This window comes from Idiotropiscis lumnitzeri, chromosome 10, assembly GCF_059441095.1.
Source record: "Idiotropiscis lumnitzeri isolate Australia: NSW breed Sydney's pygmy pipehorse chromosome 10, RoL_Ilum_1.0, whole genome shotgun sequence".
Lineage (NCBI taxonomy): Eukaryota > Metazoa > Chordata > Actinopteri > Syngnathiformes > Syngnathidae > Idiotropiscis > Idiotropiscis lumnitzeri.
In genome coordinates, this window is record NC_142400.1 from 12,658,437 (window position 1) to 12,670,801 (window position 12,365).

At 39.2% G+C, this 12,365-nt stretch overlaps 2 protein-coding genes across 2 annotated transcripts; both read left to right on the forward strand.

Annotated features, from left to right (window-relative positions):
* Positions 1-277: 277 nt before the first annotated feature.
* Positions 278-2,648, forward strand: LOC148329408 (uncharacterized). Its single transcript, XM_088307746.1, has 4 exons — positions 278-613; positions 707-775; positions 913-1,731; positions 2,042-2,648. The coding sequence occupies exons 1-4, from the start codon at positions 514-516 to the stop codon at positions 2,419-2,421; spliced, it is 1,368 nt and encodes a 455-aa protein (XP_088163872.1). The 5' UTR covers positions 278-513; the 3' UTR covers positions 2,422-2,648.
* A 1,994-nt stretch (positions 2,649-4,642) lies between these two features.
* Positions 4,643-10,971, forward strand: mal2 (mal, T cell differentiation protein 2). Its single transcript, XM_088307722.1, has 4 exons — positions 4,643-4,931; positions 5,694-5,864; positions 8,647-8,847; positions 10,009-10,971. The coding sequence occupies exons 1-4, from the start codon at positions 4,815-4,817 to the stop codon at positions 10,078-10,080; spliced, it is 561 nt and encodes a 186-aa protein (XP_088163848.1). The 5' UTR covers positions 4,643-4,814; the 3' UTR covers positions 10,081-10,971.
* The last annotated feature ends 1,394 nt before the right edge of the window (positions 10,972-12,365 follow it).

Here is a 12,365-nt window from a genome sequence, read left to right on the forward strand (position 1 = left end):
AATTTCGATCCAAAAGACTATTTTGACGGTGAGGTGTTAAAAAGTTGAGCAAGAACTGCAATGTCATACACATTAACAATTTTGCCCATGCACAGTTTGGTGACTTCCTGTTATTGCAGGGAGGAAATATGAAGTTTGCTGACTGTCCAATGGTCTAAACGATTCGGACCGCCTTCAACTGATGATGAAAGACACACCCAAAATGACCCAAACTTTTACAAGTTTTACAAGTTGCTCATTCTTTATAAAGGTACAGATGGGTTATAGATGATACACAGATGAGAGTTTATTTTTGGATTTGTGTTATATTTAAAAAAAAAAAAAAAAAAATACCCACTTCATACTTTTATGACATGTCCCAACTTTCTTTTCCAGACGGTTCCTTTAAATCCATCAAAAGGCGTGGCTATTCCTTGTTTTGGTTTAGTTTTTTTTCCTGATTCAGCAGATGCCTGAGCCTTAGCGAGAAGTGTTTTTATTGCAACACTTGATGGGTGTCAATACAAATTAGATATGTCAGTGACATTTAACAGCAAATCAGGGTTGATTACAGGCGATGGTTGGGAATTAATGGAGTCTAAATCAGAATATGGAAGGAGAATTACCAAAACAGGTAAGAATATCTTTAAGAAAATTAAGCAAACACTATCAATTAACACTACTTATCTGTATTTTGTTATTTTGGACTCTTTATGGTGGATTGAAGCTGTTGCTGCGTGTCTGGGGCTGCTCTATCTTCTCCTGCTGGTTACTATCATAGCCATGGTGGGACAATGTGAGTGCATGCCTTGACATGATTACAAGTCGGAACAATGTTGTGCTTATTGTGTTGGCTGTACGCTCATCAACACTTAAGGACCTCATACGTCCGTGGTTCTTTTAACGATTACGAATGTGTTGATTGTGTTACAGACATCGGTTCGAGCCTTCCGAAAGACTCTGAACAACTGCCCACTGGTGTCACTAACGGTCATAATCTGACTTCAAAATACTTCCAGTTGCAAGGCAAATACAACACCTTGTTAGAAAGTAATAACCAGTTAGAGACCAAGATATGTTCTCTGAATAAAGAGAAGGGCACGATCGAAGGGGAGCGAGACCGCCTTCAAAATGAGCGAGACACCCTTCAGAACCAGCGAGACATTCTCGAGAAGGAACGAAACGCCCTCCACAGTGAACGCGACGCCCTCAAAATTGAACAAGGAACCTTCAGGACTAAGCTTGACAGCCTTCAAAATGAGCATGAGGTCCTCAAAAATGAGCGAGACACCCTCCAGGTTGAGCAAGGAGCCCTCAAAAATGAGGAAGAAAACCTGAAACGTGAGCGCGACACCCTCAAGAAAGAGAAAGAGACCCTCCAAAATGAGCGAGACGGCCTTCAAGTTGGGCAAGAAGTTCTCAAAAGTGAGCGTGACACACTCAAGTATGAGAAAAGCACTCTCCAAAAAGAGCAAGAAGCTCTCAAAAATGAGCGACACACCCTTAACAATGAGAAAGACATGCTCCAAAAGGATCAAGAAGCTCTCAAACGTGAGCGAGATACCCTCAAAAATGAGAAAGATACCCTCCAAACAGAGCGGGACACCCTCACAATTGAACGAGACCAACTGAGGTCGGTTTCCAGCAACCTGACCGAACAGCTGGAGGTGCTGCGGAGCCGATTCAGCAAAGTGGAGTCAAGTCGAGACGGCTTAAAGGAGGAGGCTCATGAGTTAAATCTGAACAGAACAGGTATGTACTGCCTACAAAAAAAAAAAGACAAGTTGAAACCTGATGATGAAAGCAAACCTTTCCTGGTTTGGGATTCCTGCTAAGCACATTTAAATGGGCAAGATGAAAATTACACGAAGAACTAAGCTGATACCTTTAGCTTCACCATCTATTGAAACGCAAATAAGAGCTATTTCACAACAAGTGTCTGTTTGTAATTTAAATGAAGCAATTTTGATTGGATCTCATAAACTATATGGTTACTATGAATGCATTAATTGTGTGTGAGCACGTCGCATTAAAATAGTCAAATGTTTGTGCTTTCTTTTAGAAAAACTTTGCCCAACATTATGGGTTAAATTCAAGGATAAATGCTACTACATCTCTGAGAAAGGTGAAACGAAGTCTTGGAGATCGAGTAGAAGAGACTGTCAAGACCGAGGAGGTGACCTGGTCATTGTCACCACTAAAGAGGAGCAGGATTTTATCTCTGTATACTACGACAGAGTGTGGATTGGTCTGTCTGATTTGGAGCATGAGGGCAAGTGGCATTGGGTGAATGGGGACAAATTGGACTTCGAAGGATTTTGGCAAAAAGGGGAGCCAAACGATGATGTCGGTGCAGAGGACTGTGTGGAGCTGTCACATTCAGGGCGGGGATGGAATGACATGCCCTGTACTGAGAAACTCTCTTGGATTTGTGAGGATTAACATGCAGAAAGAGAGAGTGAATGTGTGTGTGTGTGTGTTAAATTGAGTGCAAAACAATTAACACAATTTTTTTATACCGTATGTTCTATACTTATGCATCACCAACAGGAGAATCGAGGTAATCCCAGGTCAAACCGTCTCCAGCATAATCATTTTAACATTCAACATTAACTGTCGTACGAGTGTAAAGTTAAACACTGTGCTAATAAAGAAAAAGAAAATGCAAATACTGCACTAGCGCTCTTTTTGATGTCTAATAGTGTAAATCAATTCATTTTTTTGTAAATATACTATATTTTACACACACACACACACACGTATATATATATATATATATATATATGAACCCTGACAGACCAGGTAATGGTAGATGAGAGTTGAAAAACAATTATATTTGGTAAAGTCAAAATCTATAAATAAATAGCTCTTTTGACAATGAGATCTGTTAAATGATTATATATATATATATATATATATATTTATCCGAACCACTTATCCCCACAAGGGTCACAGGCGTGCTAGAGCCTATACCAGCCACCTTGGTGCAGTTGCTGCACCCTGACCTGGTTGCCATCCAATTACAGGGCACACAAAGACGAACAAACATTGACACTCACAGTCACACCTAGGGATAATTTAGAGAGTTCAATTAATCTACCATGCATATTTTTGGAATGCGGGTAGAAACCAGAGTGCCCGGAGAAAACCCACGGAGGCATGGGGAGAACATGCAAACGTCACTCAGGAAGGACAGATCTCGGGGTCGAGCCCATAACATCTGAACTGTGAGGCCAATTTTCCAACCAGTTTCCCATTGTGTCTACCTTTCCAAAATCAAAACAGACACAAAAAAGGAAAACCGTGACTTACATTTTTTCATTTTGATGCAATAAAACAAAAACGACAGCCTGCTGGCCAACAGTTTATCTGCCTCTCACTGCAGAGGTGCTGGGTTTAAATCGCACTGATTTAAGGGGTACGAATACATAATAAATTACCACGATTGATCCAAATCTCTAACGTTGGGCACATTCATACCTTATCTTGAATACACCTGTCTCCTGCGCACTACTAGTGAGTCTTGTACTTTTATTTTAAAAAACGAGAGAACCTCGCAAGTATAAGTGAAGTTTTAAAATTATTTTTTTCCCACCCCCTCCACGTATCGGTTGAGCGCCCTTCACCCCCATAGACAAAAGAATCCTTGCGCCACGCCACAAACTACTATGTTGGTGACCCCTGGTTTATGGAATGCTTACGCCTTTTTTTTTAACCAGGCAATACTCTTCCCTGGATCTCTGTTTTTTTTTCTTGTCTTTTTTCTACGTCAAGGGCGTCCAGAGTCAAATATTTGCTTCTCAAAACTTTAATACATTTCCTTTCCTTGAAAATATCACATTGTCAGTTGATCAAGATTTGCCAAGCAAACAAGAGGCCGCTTTAAAACAAAGGCATGACGCAAATGATGAGCCCTCGCACTGTCCCTTGATTCACTGGAACTCGTCACTACCCTTGCTAACCCAGTGCTGGAATGCCCTCTTGGAGGTTAGGTCAATATTGGTACTTGTATTCCAAATCCTGTCTAAACATTAACTGTGGCATGGTCTTGGCAACCCAACAACAAAGTAACTTGTCAACGCGTTAAATCTAACTCTTTTTAACTCTTTTTCTGTTTTGTTTTGTTTTTTTTATATCAATTTGAAAGTCTTTCTCATTCTCATTCTATTGTCTGCTTTAATTCTACACTCATGGTTAATTTTTGACTCATGTAGTTAGTGGACAAGTAGCCACCCCATTGTCGCTTTACGGCTTCATTTCTTCTATTGGTCACTTATAAGTTATTAATGAATGACCCAGTTCATCCACATTTTCCTTCTGACAAATGCAATACAGTAAATAAGTGTTTTAACTGGAAGTCCAAGAACAAACTTGCTGCGCTCATATGTCATTGGAACGACCATAACTACGTCAAGTACATTGTTAATGATATTGTGGCGATTTAATTGAACATGTTGATTACAACAACAACATAAAAGACAACAGCAACAAAGAACCGCTGAAGTTCATGATCAATCTGCATCCACGTGCATCTTTTGTAACCACATAATCAATCATGGGGGAATACAAACATTAAAACTATTTAGCCTAGGGCCATTTGGATGAAGAGATTTCCGTAAATCCGAGATGCCTTTGAACGCAGCATCGTGGCTCCAAGGGAGTGGCCGGTGCACCTGTCCGACCTGTTCTGTTGGAGAGGGACACATGACACCGCAGGAATTTCCCCCCCGCACCTCCTTTCCTTTGTGCCAGTGGGTTCCCTGGTAGGTGAGAGAGCCAAAGAGGAGGCCGAGAAAAAAGCGGCGAGAGAGAGAGCGAGAGAGGCGGACGCAGACATGTCGGAGCCGGCCACCAATCCCGCTGCCACCTCCTTCTCAACGCCAACAATTTCGCTCCCTTTAGGACTGGAAGTGTTAAGAACCTACTCCGGGGCGCTTATCTGCTTAGAAATAGTAAGTTTTGATCCGGAACTCAAGGCATCACTATAGTGAATGTTTAGAAGCATCGGGTACTTGTAGCAACCTCATGGTCTCTCCTGACGACCTTTAGTATTGCAAGGTGATCGCACGGTCCTTGACTCCTCACAGCTTTTGCTTATTCGAACTATTTCTTCTGTATTCTCGTGTTAGAACTGCAATGGACAGACTTTGTCACGTTAGGAAAGTATATATTTTTTGATAGCATTGTTGGTTGTGTGAAACTCTGTGAAAATAGTGTTTTGTGTCACCATTTAAAACTAAAAGAAAGAAAATTACTCCCCATTTGTATAGGATTTTTTACAATTAACATTTTAAGTATAATAAGTATACTTTTCAGCATATTATACTGTCTGTTAAATAGTAACAATCATTTGCTTATGTGATTTATTGCATGGATCATATTGTAATGAGCAGCCAGACCTCTATCAATGTACGTTACACTTCTCGCTCTAAGGTTATCAACACATTTTCCTCCTCGCCTTTGTCATTGGTAGCCCTTGTGTTGGTATCACAAATAATGTGAAACTGCGCCGCAAAAAAGCAAAGTGGGGGGGGGGGGGGGGGGGGGGCAGTGTCAACTTTTGGGCTGAATTGTATCATCGTAGTTGTAATTTAAAGTGGTGAACAACTGCAGTTGATATACAAAATAAATTACCATTTTGGTACAATAATGCAGTATTTTGAAACGTTGACTTATATTGTTATGTGTTAACGTGCTAGTGCTTGTGCCTCCAGTTATTTGGTGGTTTAGTATGGATCCTGGTGGCTTCCTCCAATGTGCCAGTCCCCCTGCTGCAAGGTTGGGTGATGTTTGTGTCTGTCACTGCCTTCTTCCTCTCCTCCGCCTACCTCATACTCCTCATCACTGGCCTGGCTGATCGCATCAGTATTGACTGGAACTTTTTGGTAAGTAGTATTCGAGACTGCCGTTGGTTTCCTCCTCTGATCGGCCGTGTAATCATGTATCCATAAACCCAGCGGCTGTCATTTTGTCTTTTTACTAGATGTGCAGTGAGAAAATGTCTTGCATTAAAGCATGAATATCTGGTAGTACAATCAGCTTTCAAGGAATGTACAGTGTTGTGGACTCACTGTACTGTACATTGTAATATTGTTTTCATCCATGCGCCCCTTGCAGTGCCGAAAACAAATTTCAGGGGATGTGAGCATGCTGTTACAAAATGGAATCACTGCTGTAAATACTTTAGCCGTAATTCATTGTACATTAGACGTTAGTGTGACATCCAAGGTCAAGTGCATCTAAACTACTCTTTTAAAAAAAAACAAAAAAGACTCACAAACTCACATTCTGCCTTAGTAGACAAGCACACTGCAAAGACTTCTGACATCACCAAGCATGCTTCATCAATTTAATTTAATTGCTACATTTGTGTAACACTTGAGTGTGTGACACAAACATGACGTAATAGAAAGGCGACTTGTGTCACCCTCTCGGATGCTACATTAGTGTAGCAATAGATCTTACCTAATACCTCACACATAATAATGAATAATATAACTATAACAACATAACTACATAAATGAGAGAGGATTATAATCGTGCGGTAGACATTTTTATTGCCCACTAAAATATGTATCTGAATATCGTACGGCACTAGCCAGATCCAGGCTAAAATGAATTCAGTCATGGGCAATATCCTGTCTCAGAAACTTAAAGGGGAAGTCAGCCCCAATAAATTATTTGTAACATGTCCTATGAGCCTTCACTGGTCTAAACATAAGTAAGTAGCAAAATCCCCCCCATTTTTAGCCTGTAACTGTCTTGCTCTGAGCAACTAATCAGAAGATGAAAAATTGCTGACATTGTGGGCCAAATATATAATATCCATATGCACGTACTGGATGTAGTGCTGTCCAGAAAAACATGACCAAACGACGAAAGTAAACAACTGGGGAAAAAAAACAAAAAAAACATAAGAACTGACATGGGTTGCAAATGTAGGTCACTGCTTTCTAATGGCATTTAGGCCGGCAGAGAAGGCCTTGCTGCCCTTGACTGCTCACCTCGGTCTAAATGAAACCTGCAAAATCTCCTGAAAAACGGATGTTTTCCTTTTACTCACAGTGCTAAATGTTGCTTTCATGGGTGTTGAGAATCTTAGCAGTACTGTACTCTAGTAGTAGTAGTGCAATATCAGGATTTACACCAGGGGGTAAAACATGGGAAAACTACAATTCACAAAGATATCAAATTATTTTTTTCAAAAGCACATTATTACCACAAATATTGTGTATTTGTTGCAAATTTTGGTTAGCATTGCCCTCAAACCTGTGCCGTTTCTGTGACATTTAGCCTCCCATCCTTTTGCTAGGCGCGAAGCTTTCTCCAAGAGAAGCCGAGCATGTGTTGTTTGTTTTCATCAGAACAATGAGCGACATGAATGACGAGGTCCCACCAGAACACAACAAAGACTTCGTTGTTGGTGTCCCATCCGCCTCACAGAATTGACAACACAAACTCCCTTCTCACTCTTTTGTTTCCCTATGTAATCTGATAACAATCTTTTTTTTTTTTTTTTTTTTAAAGATGCCCTCTTCTTTTGGCCATGTTTGTAGTGTGTGCCTTGTTTTAGTGTGTGGAATTATTGACTGTACTGTACACACTACAGTTGTTCTGCAAGTTTATATAACCTTTACAGTTCCCGTAGTTGAAAAACTGAAACCTTATTTATTACCTTGACCAAGCACTAATCCAAGGTTTTGTTTTGATAATGGATGGTTTGTTATGACTCCTAACCTACTTGGTGTGCTGAGCTGATACCATATGGGTGATATAAAACTCTGGTAATTGAGCAGATTAATTAATGTTATCTTACCCAGGTGCCTTCGTGCTGGACATTGCAGTCATAACAAGAGTGCTCTCATACCAAACCGAATTTGGAAAAAAAAAAAAAATCTGCACTTCAGACCAAAGTCAGCAAAAGCCGAATTCTTCTAAAATATTATCCTGTCCATTTATCCTCTGGTGTGAGATGCGTAATTTTTATCCCTAAATTTGCTCGCAGAATGTTTGATGCCGCTGGCGGTGAATCAATATTTATGACTGCAAAGTCTCGCGTGTGTACTCAACATCAATTACGGTATAACTGAGCAACGGATTCCATTACGGCGTGTGAAGCTCACGTGGTTGCAGAACTCACATACAGACGAGCAACTGGTTGTGTCTTACAAGTCACATTAATAATGACAAAGAGAAGTGAGTGCCACCGCATATAGTAACCAGTAAGCACTTTTCTTAGCTTCTTCCATTTCATCTTGTACTACTACCACCACTAATACTACGACAGGTGGGCATTTTATAAAAATTTGCTGGTCCGTCACTCATCATTCGTTTTTTTTTTTTTTAAAGTGTCCCGCCATTTGTCAATCGGCTGTGAGCAATTCCCACATCCGACGACAACTTACTACTACTATCACTAGTTTCTTGACTTCTTTTAGTATTATCTGTCAATCAGGATAATGCAGTGACTTTAAAATCGATGAGATCTGCTCCCACCTCCTGGTCCTTGAAAGGGCATGTGCTGCCAAATTTTGTCATAATTGTAAACTTCAGAAACTCTTTTTAGGATGCCTAGGCAAGTATGATAGGCCTTCTACTTTTTTTTCAGGCCTTGGTGAAGATGTGTGCTGAGTGCCATACTAACATGTCCTCTTTGCTCATTTTCAGGATGTTTTTTATCATTTTGTAGCTTTGCTTTTTTATTTTGCCGCCTTTGTGCTGGAGGCGGCGACAACGGCAGCTAATGGAGGAGCCATCATCACACCCCTGCCAAACAGCACAGGAACTGTAATGTGTATACACTACCCTCGGGGAAATGTGTTCACTGTGCTGACTCGCAACGAGTTCAATATTAACGTAGTGGCCACGGTGAGTAAAATCTTTTTGGGTAGTCTATCTAATTGTATGTACCTGTACGATAAATACTGGCTTCATACCTTCAACCATCCAAAATGTGTCTTCCAGAGCTGGGCAGTCCGTCCCAGGGGCGGACCGCCAATTTTTAAGGGCGGGGATGGCAAATTTAAAAAAAGGGCTCGATCAAGCAAGGCCGGAGGTGGATTTTTGTCTGGCCCTCGTCCGTGTGATTTGGTTGCAAGTAGCCCAAAGGTTCATCGAAATCTACTCAGTGAACTGGGCAAATGACAAAAATTGCCTCAGAACGCGTCAAAAGTGTCAATACCAACTGTGCGTACTTACTTGCATTGGGCACGTTCGTGGAGAAGAAGAAAGAAGAAGAATGAGACAAAGAAGAAGGAGGAGGAGGAGGAGAAGGACAACTGGGTCAGAGACGACAATTTTTATGAATAAGGCCGGAGGGTCGAGGCGGCAACGGTACCTAAGTCGCGGCTGGAGGGCGGGGTACTAACCGGCAAAAAAGGGTCAAGTGCCCGGCTCTGGTGTCTTCACTTATTTAATTTCATATTTATTTTCTATTTAATTATTTAATCTTTAATTAATTGATATACATGATTAAATTATTTCTTATCTTGCGCTAGGGAGGGCAGCTCTCCAATCTCCTTGTACACTGAATATGACAATAAAGGGCATTCTGATTATGAAATTACATGAAGTAAGCTTTTTGTGAGAAAATTTTACAAAGAAATTAAATTTAAAACATTTATTTTGACAAGACTCTCTGTGGACAAAACTAATTTCGGCTGCTTTTATCCGGGATCTAATTCTGTCAGTCACAACCCACAGCTCGCGACCATAGTGAGGAATGTAGATGGACTAGTAAACCGAGAGCTTCGCATTTGGGCTCCGCTCTTTCTTCACCACAACAGACCGATACAGACTCTCTGCATCCCTGCAGAGGCTGTAGCTATCTGTCTTGTAGAGCTCCCGCTCCATCCTCCCCCTCAATCATGAATAAGACCCCAAGATATTGGAAAGGGTCCACTTAGTGCAGGATATCATTATCCCAACCTGGAGAGGACACTCCGACAATTGCGTACCGTGGTCTCAGATTTGGAGTTGCTGATTCTTGTCCCAAAATCTTCACACTCTTTTGTTCCTTTTTTGTCACAGATATTTGCATTTGTGGTGACGCTATTCTACAGCTGCAGTTTGGTGATGGCCTTCAAGAGGTGGAGGATCTAACCTGAAACTCAAGCTGATTTTGCACCTGTTCTCCACCTACAGGGGAAACATTCCCAATATAAAAATGCAGTTGCTTCCGAAATCTGTAGGAGTTGGAATGCCCTGTTTCAAGTATGAACATTTTGTGATTTTTTTTTTTCTGGACTTTATTAATTGCAGAATGACCGACAACTGTTCTGAGGTCATTAACTTCTCAAACAGGTTGAGTGGTGTGGTGAAGGAATGAGAAAACAATGAACAATTTTGACATTTAATATGGCATGCACGCGTTAGTCATGTTGTGACAATTATGCACCTTGCTTTTTCATTCACGTTACTCATGCTACTAATGCTTATGCAACCTTCTTTTTTTTATTCACATCAACACTGTAACTTCCTCATTCTACTGGATTCACATCCTCACTGGAAGGAATGTTTCCCAATTCCAAAACTGCTAAATCTCTTTTTTTCTCTCTCTCTATCGTGCTGCTTTTGTTTCATGCTCATCAAAAACTCCTTACGCATGAACATTTTCTAGGAAAGGCCCTATATTACAGTGATGCAAAGGAAGTGGAAACTCACGTCACAATAAACATCATGTGCTATTGAATTTTTTTAATATATTTTTGAATCTGTGTTGATATGTTTTTTTTTTGTTTTGTTGATTTGTTAGATGACGTCATTGTGTCTCCTTAACAGGTAGGATTCAACACACAAAACTCCCTATATTGGAGTTTTAAAGAATTTGAACACAACCTACACAGTTGTTATTTGTATTAACAGTTCATTGGATCACATCATTGTTCATCTTCTCCTTCATGCATAGGATTAAACACTCAAATATGCCAATATTGGTATGTTTTAAAGAATATTTTTAATTTACATTAACAATAAAGAATGATAAATACTCTATCAGTTTTGCTTGCTGTGCCACTTTAGTATAATTATTTACAATAAGTGTAGTAAATTACTAATTTAAAACAATGTTTGAATTCTTGTGCCTTTGTTAACATTTTAATACTTTTTGTTACATAATACAAATTTTAAGGTGAAAGTGTAATCAAATCATGCAAAAACAATTTTCACATTTTATTTATGTACGGTGGATATAAAAAATCTACACGCCCCAGTTCAAATGCTAGTTTTTTGGGATACTTGATTAAAAAAGAAAAAAAGACTGGGTTAATTAGTCATTTTAAAGTCATTACAGATGTGTGTGTGATTTATAAATATACAGTTTAAGGGATTTGTTAATTATTTGTGTTCCATTAGAATAATTTTAATTAATCAGTTATACATTGTTTGGATTATGCTACAAAAGTCCTAATGTCATAAAGGAGGAGGTCCTTTCATTTAAAAAAAAATAGATCAATCACAATACCAAATTTAGAGTATTGAAAGACAAAGTTAGACATGTATGGACAAAGTCAGGTCATACTAATGATGGGAATGGTTTGAGATTAGGTTTTTTTTGGGGGGTGGGGGCAGTACATAACATACATTACATGGACACAAAGGCGATAACCCCATTCAACATCAGGGGTGAATATATTGTTGGTTCATGACCAGAAAAGAGAAGTTCTCTGTGTCTGATGATCACAAACAAGTATTTTCAAGAAATAGTTTGACGTGTTATAGCAACAACAGCGAAATTCATTGTCTTCATTTTAATCATGTATCTCTGTCAACCTCTAGTGGCTAAATATGTTAACACATTTTAACGCGTCATCATCATCAACACTGATTATAAAGTGCAGGGTGAACAGTAAACATAAAAAGAATTTTAGGAGTAGAGTACTTTCTTTCCAAATACAATGTAGTTTAAGTTAGTGTAATAACAGGCACGCTTGCTTCATAATGCCTCACGAGAAATATAACTTAAATATGACAAATTGAAACATGTTTACCCACTATTTTATGGCATATATTTTTACTGACAGGGAATGGACACCGTCTGAATTTATAAAGACATTTTTAAAGGTTTTACCTCTGTACGTTAATCAAACGGAAGTCTGTTGTTGCAATATTCTTCCGGACAAATGAAACATTTAACTAAGCATGCATTTTATTTTATTTTATTTTATTTTATTTTATTTTATTTTATTTTATTTTATTTTATTTTATTTTATTTTATGTATTTATTTATTGTGCACGAATTCCATCATAAAATACATCACGGGGTTTTCTTCAATCTGGCACATTCACTTAGTTGTTTCCCCCCAAATACATTATCTGTAAAGTGTACATTCCTTTCATTGAAATGGTGATCAAGTTGCAACACGATTTATCATTTATAGTTTGAGATC

Bases quoted from the DNA above. Each gene is read 5' to 3' on its own strand.
- mal2 (XM_088307722.1), top strand. From the start codon at position 4,815: ATGTCGGAGCCGGCCACCAATCCCGCTGCCACCTCCTTCTCAACGCCA. The intron at 5,865-8,646 runs GTAAGTAGTATT...GCTCATTTTCAG, and splicing joins GTATTGACTGGAACTTTTTG to GATGTTTTTTATCATTTTGT. The intron at 8,848-10,008 runs GTGAGTAAAATC...TTTTTGTCACAG, and splicing joins ATATTAACGTAGTGGCCACG to ATATTTGCATTTGTGGTGAC.
- LOC148329408 (XM_088307746.1), top strand. From the start codon at position 514: ATGTCAGTGACATTTAACAGCAAATCAGGGTTGATTACAGGCGATGGT. The intron at 614-706 runs GTAAGAATATCT...GGTGGATTGAAG, and splicing joins AAGGAGAATTACCAAAACAG to CTGTTGCTGCGTGTCTGGGG. The intron at 776-912 runs GTGAGTGCATGC...ATTGTGTTACAG, and splicing joins CATAGCCATGGTGGGACAAT to ACATCGGTTCGAGCCTTCCG.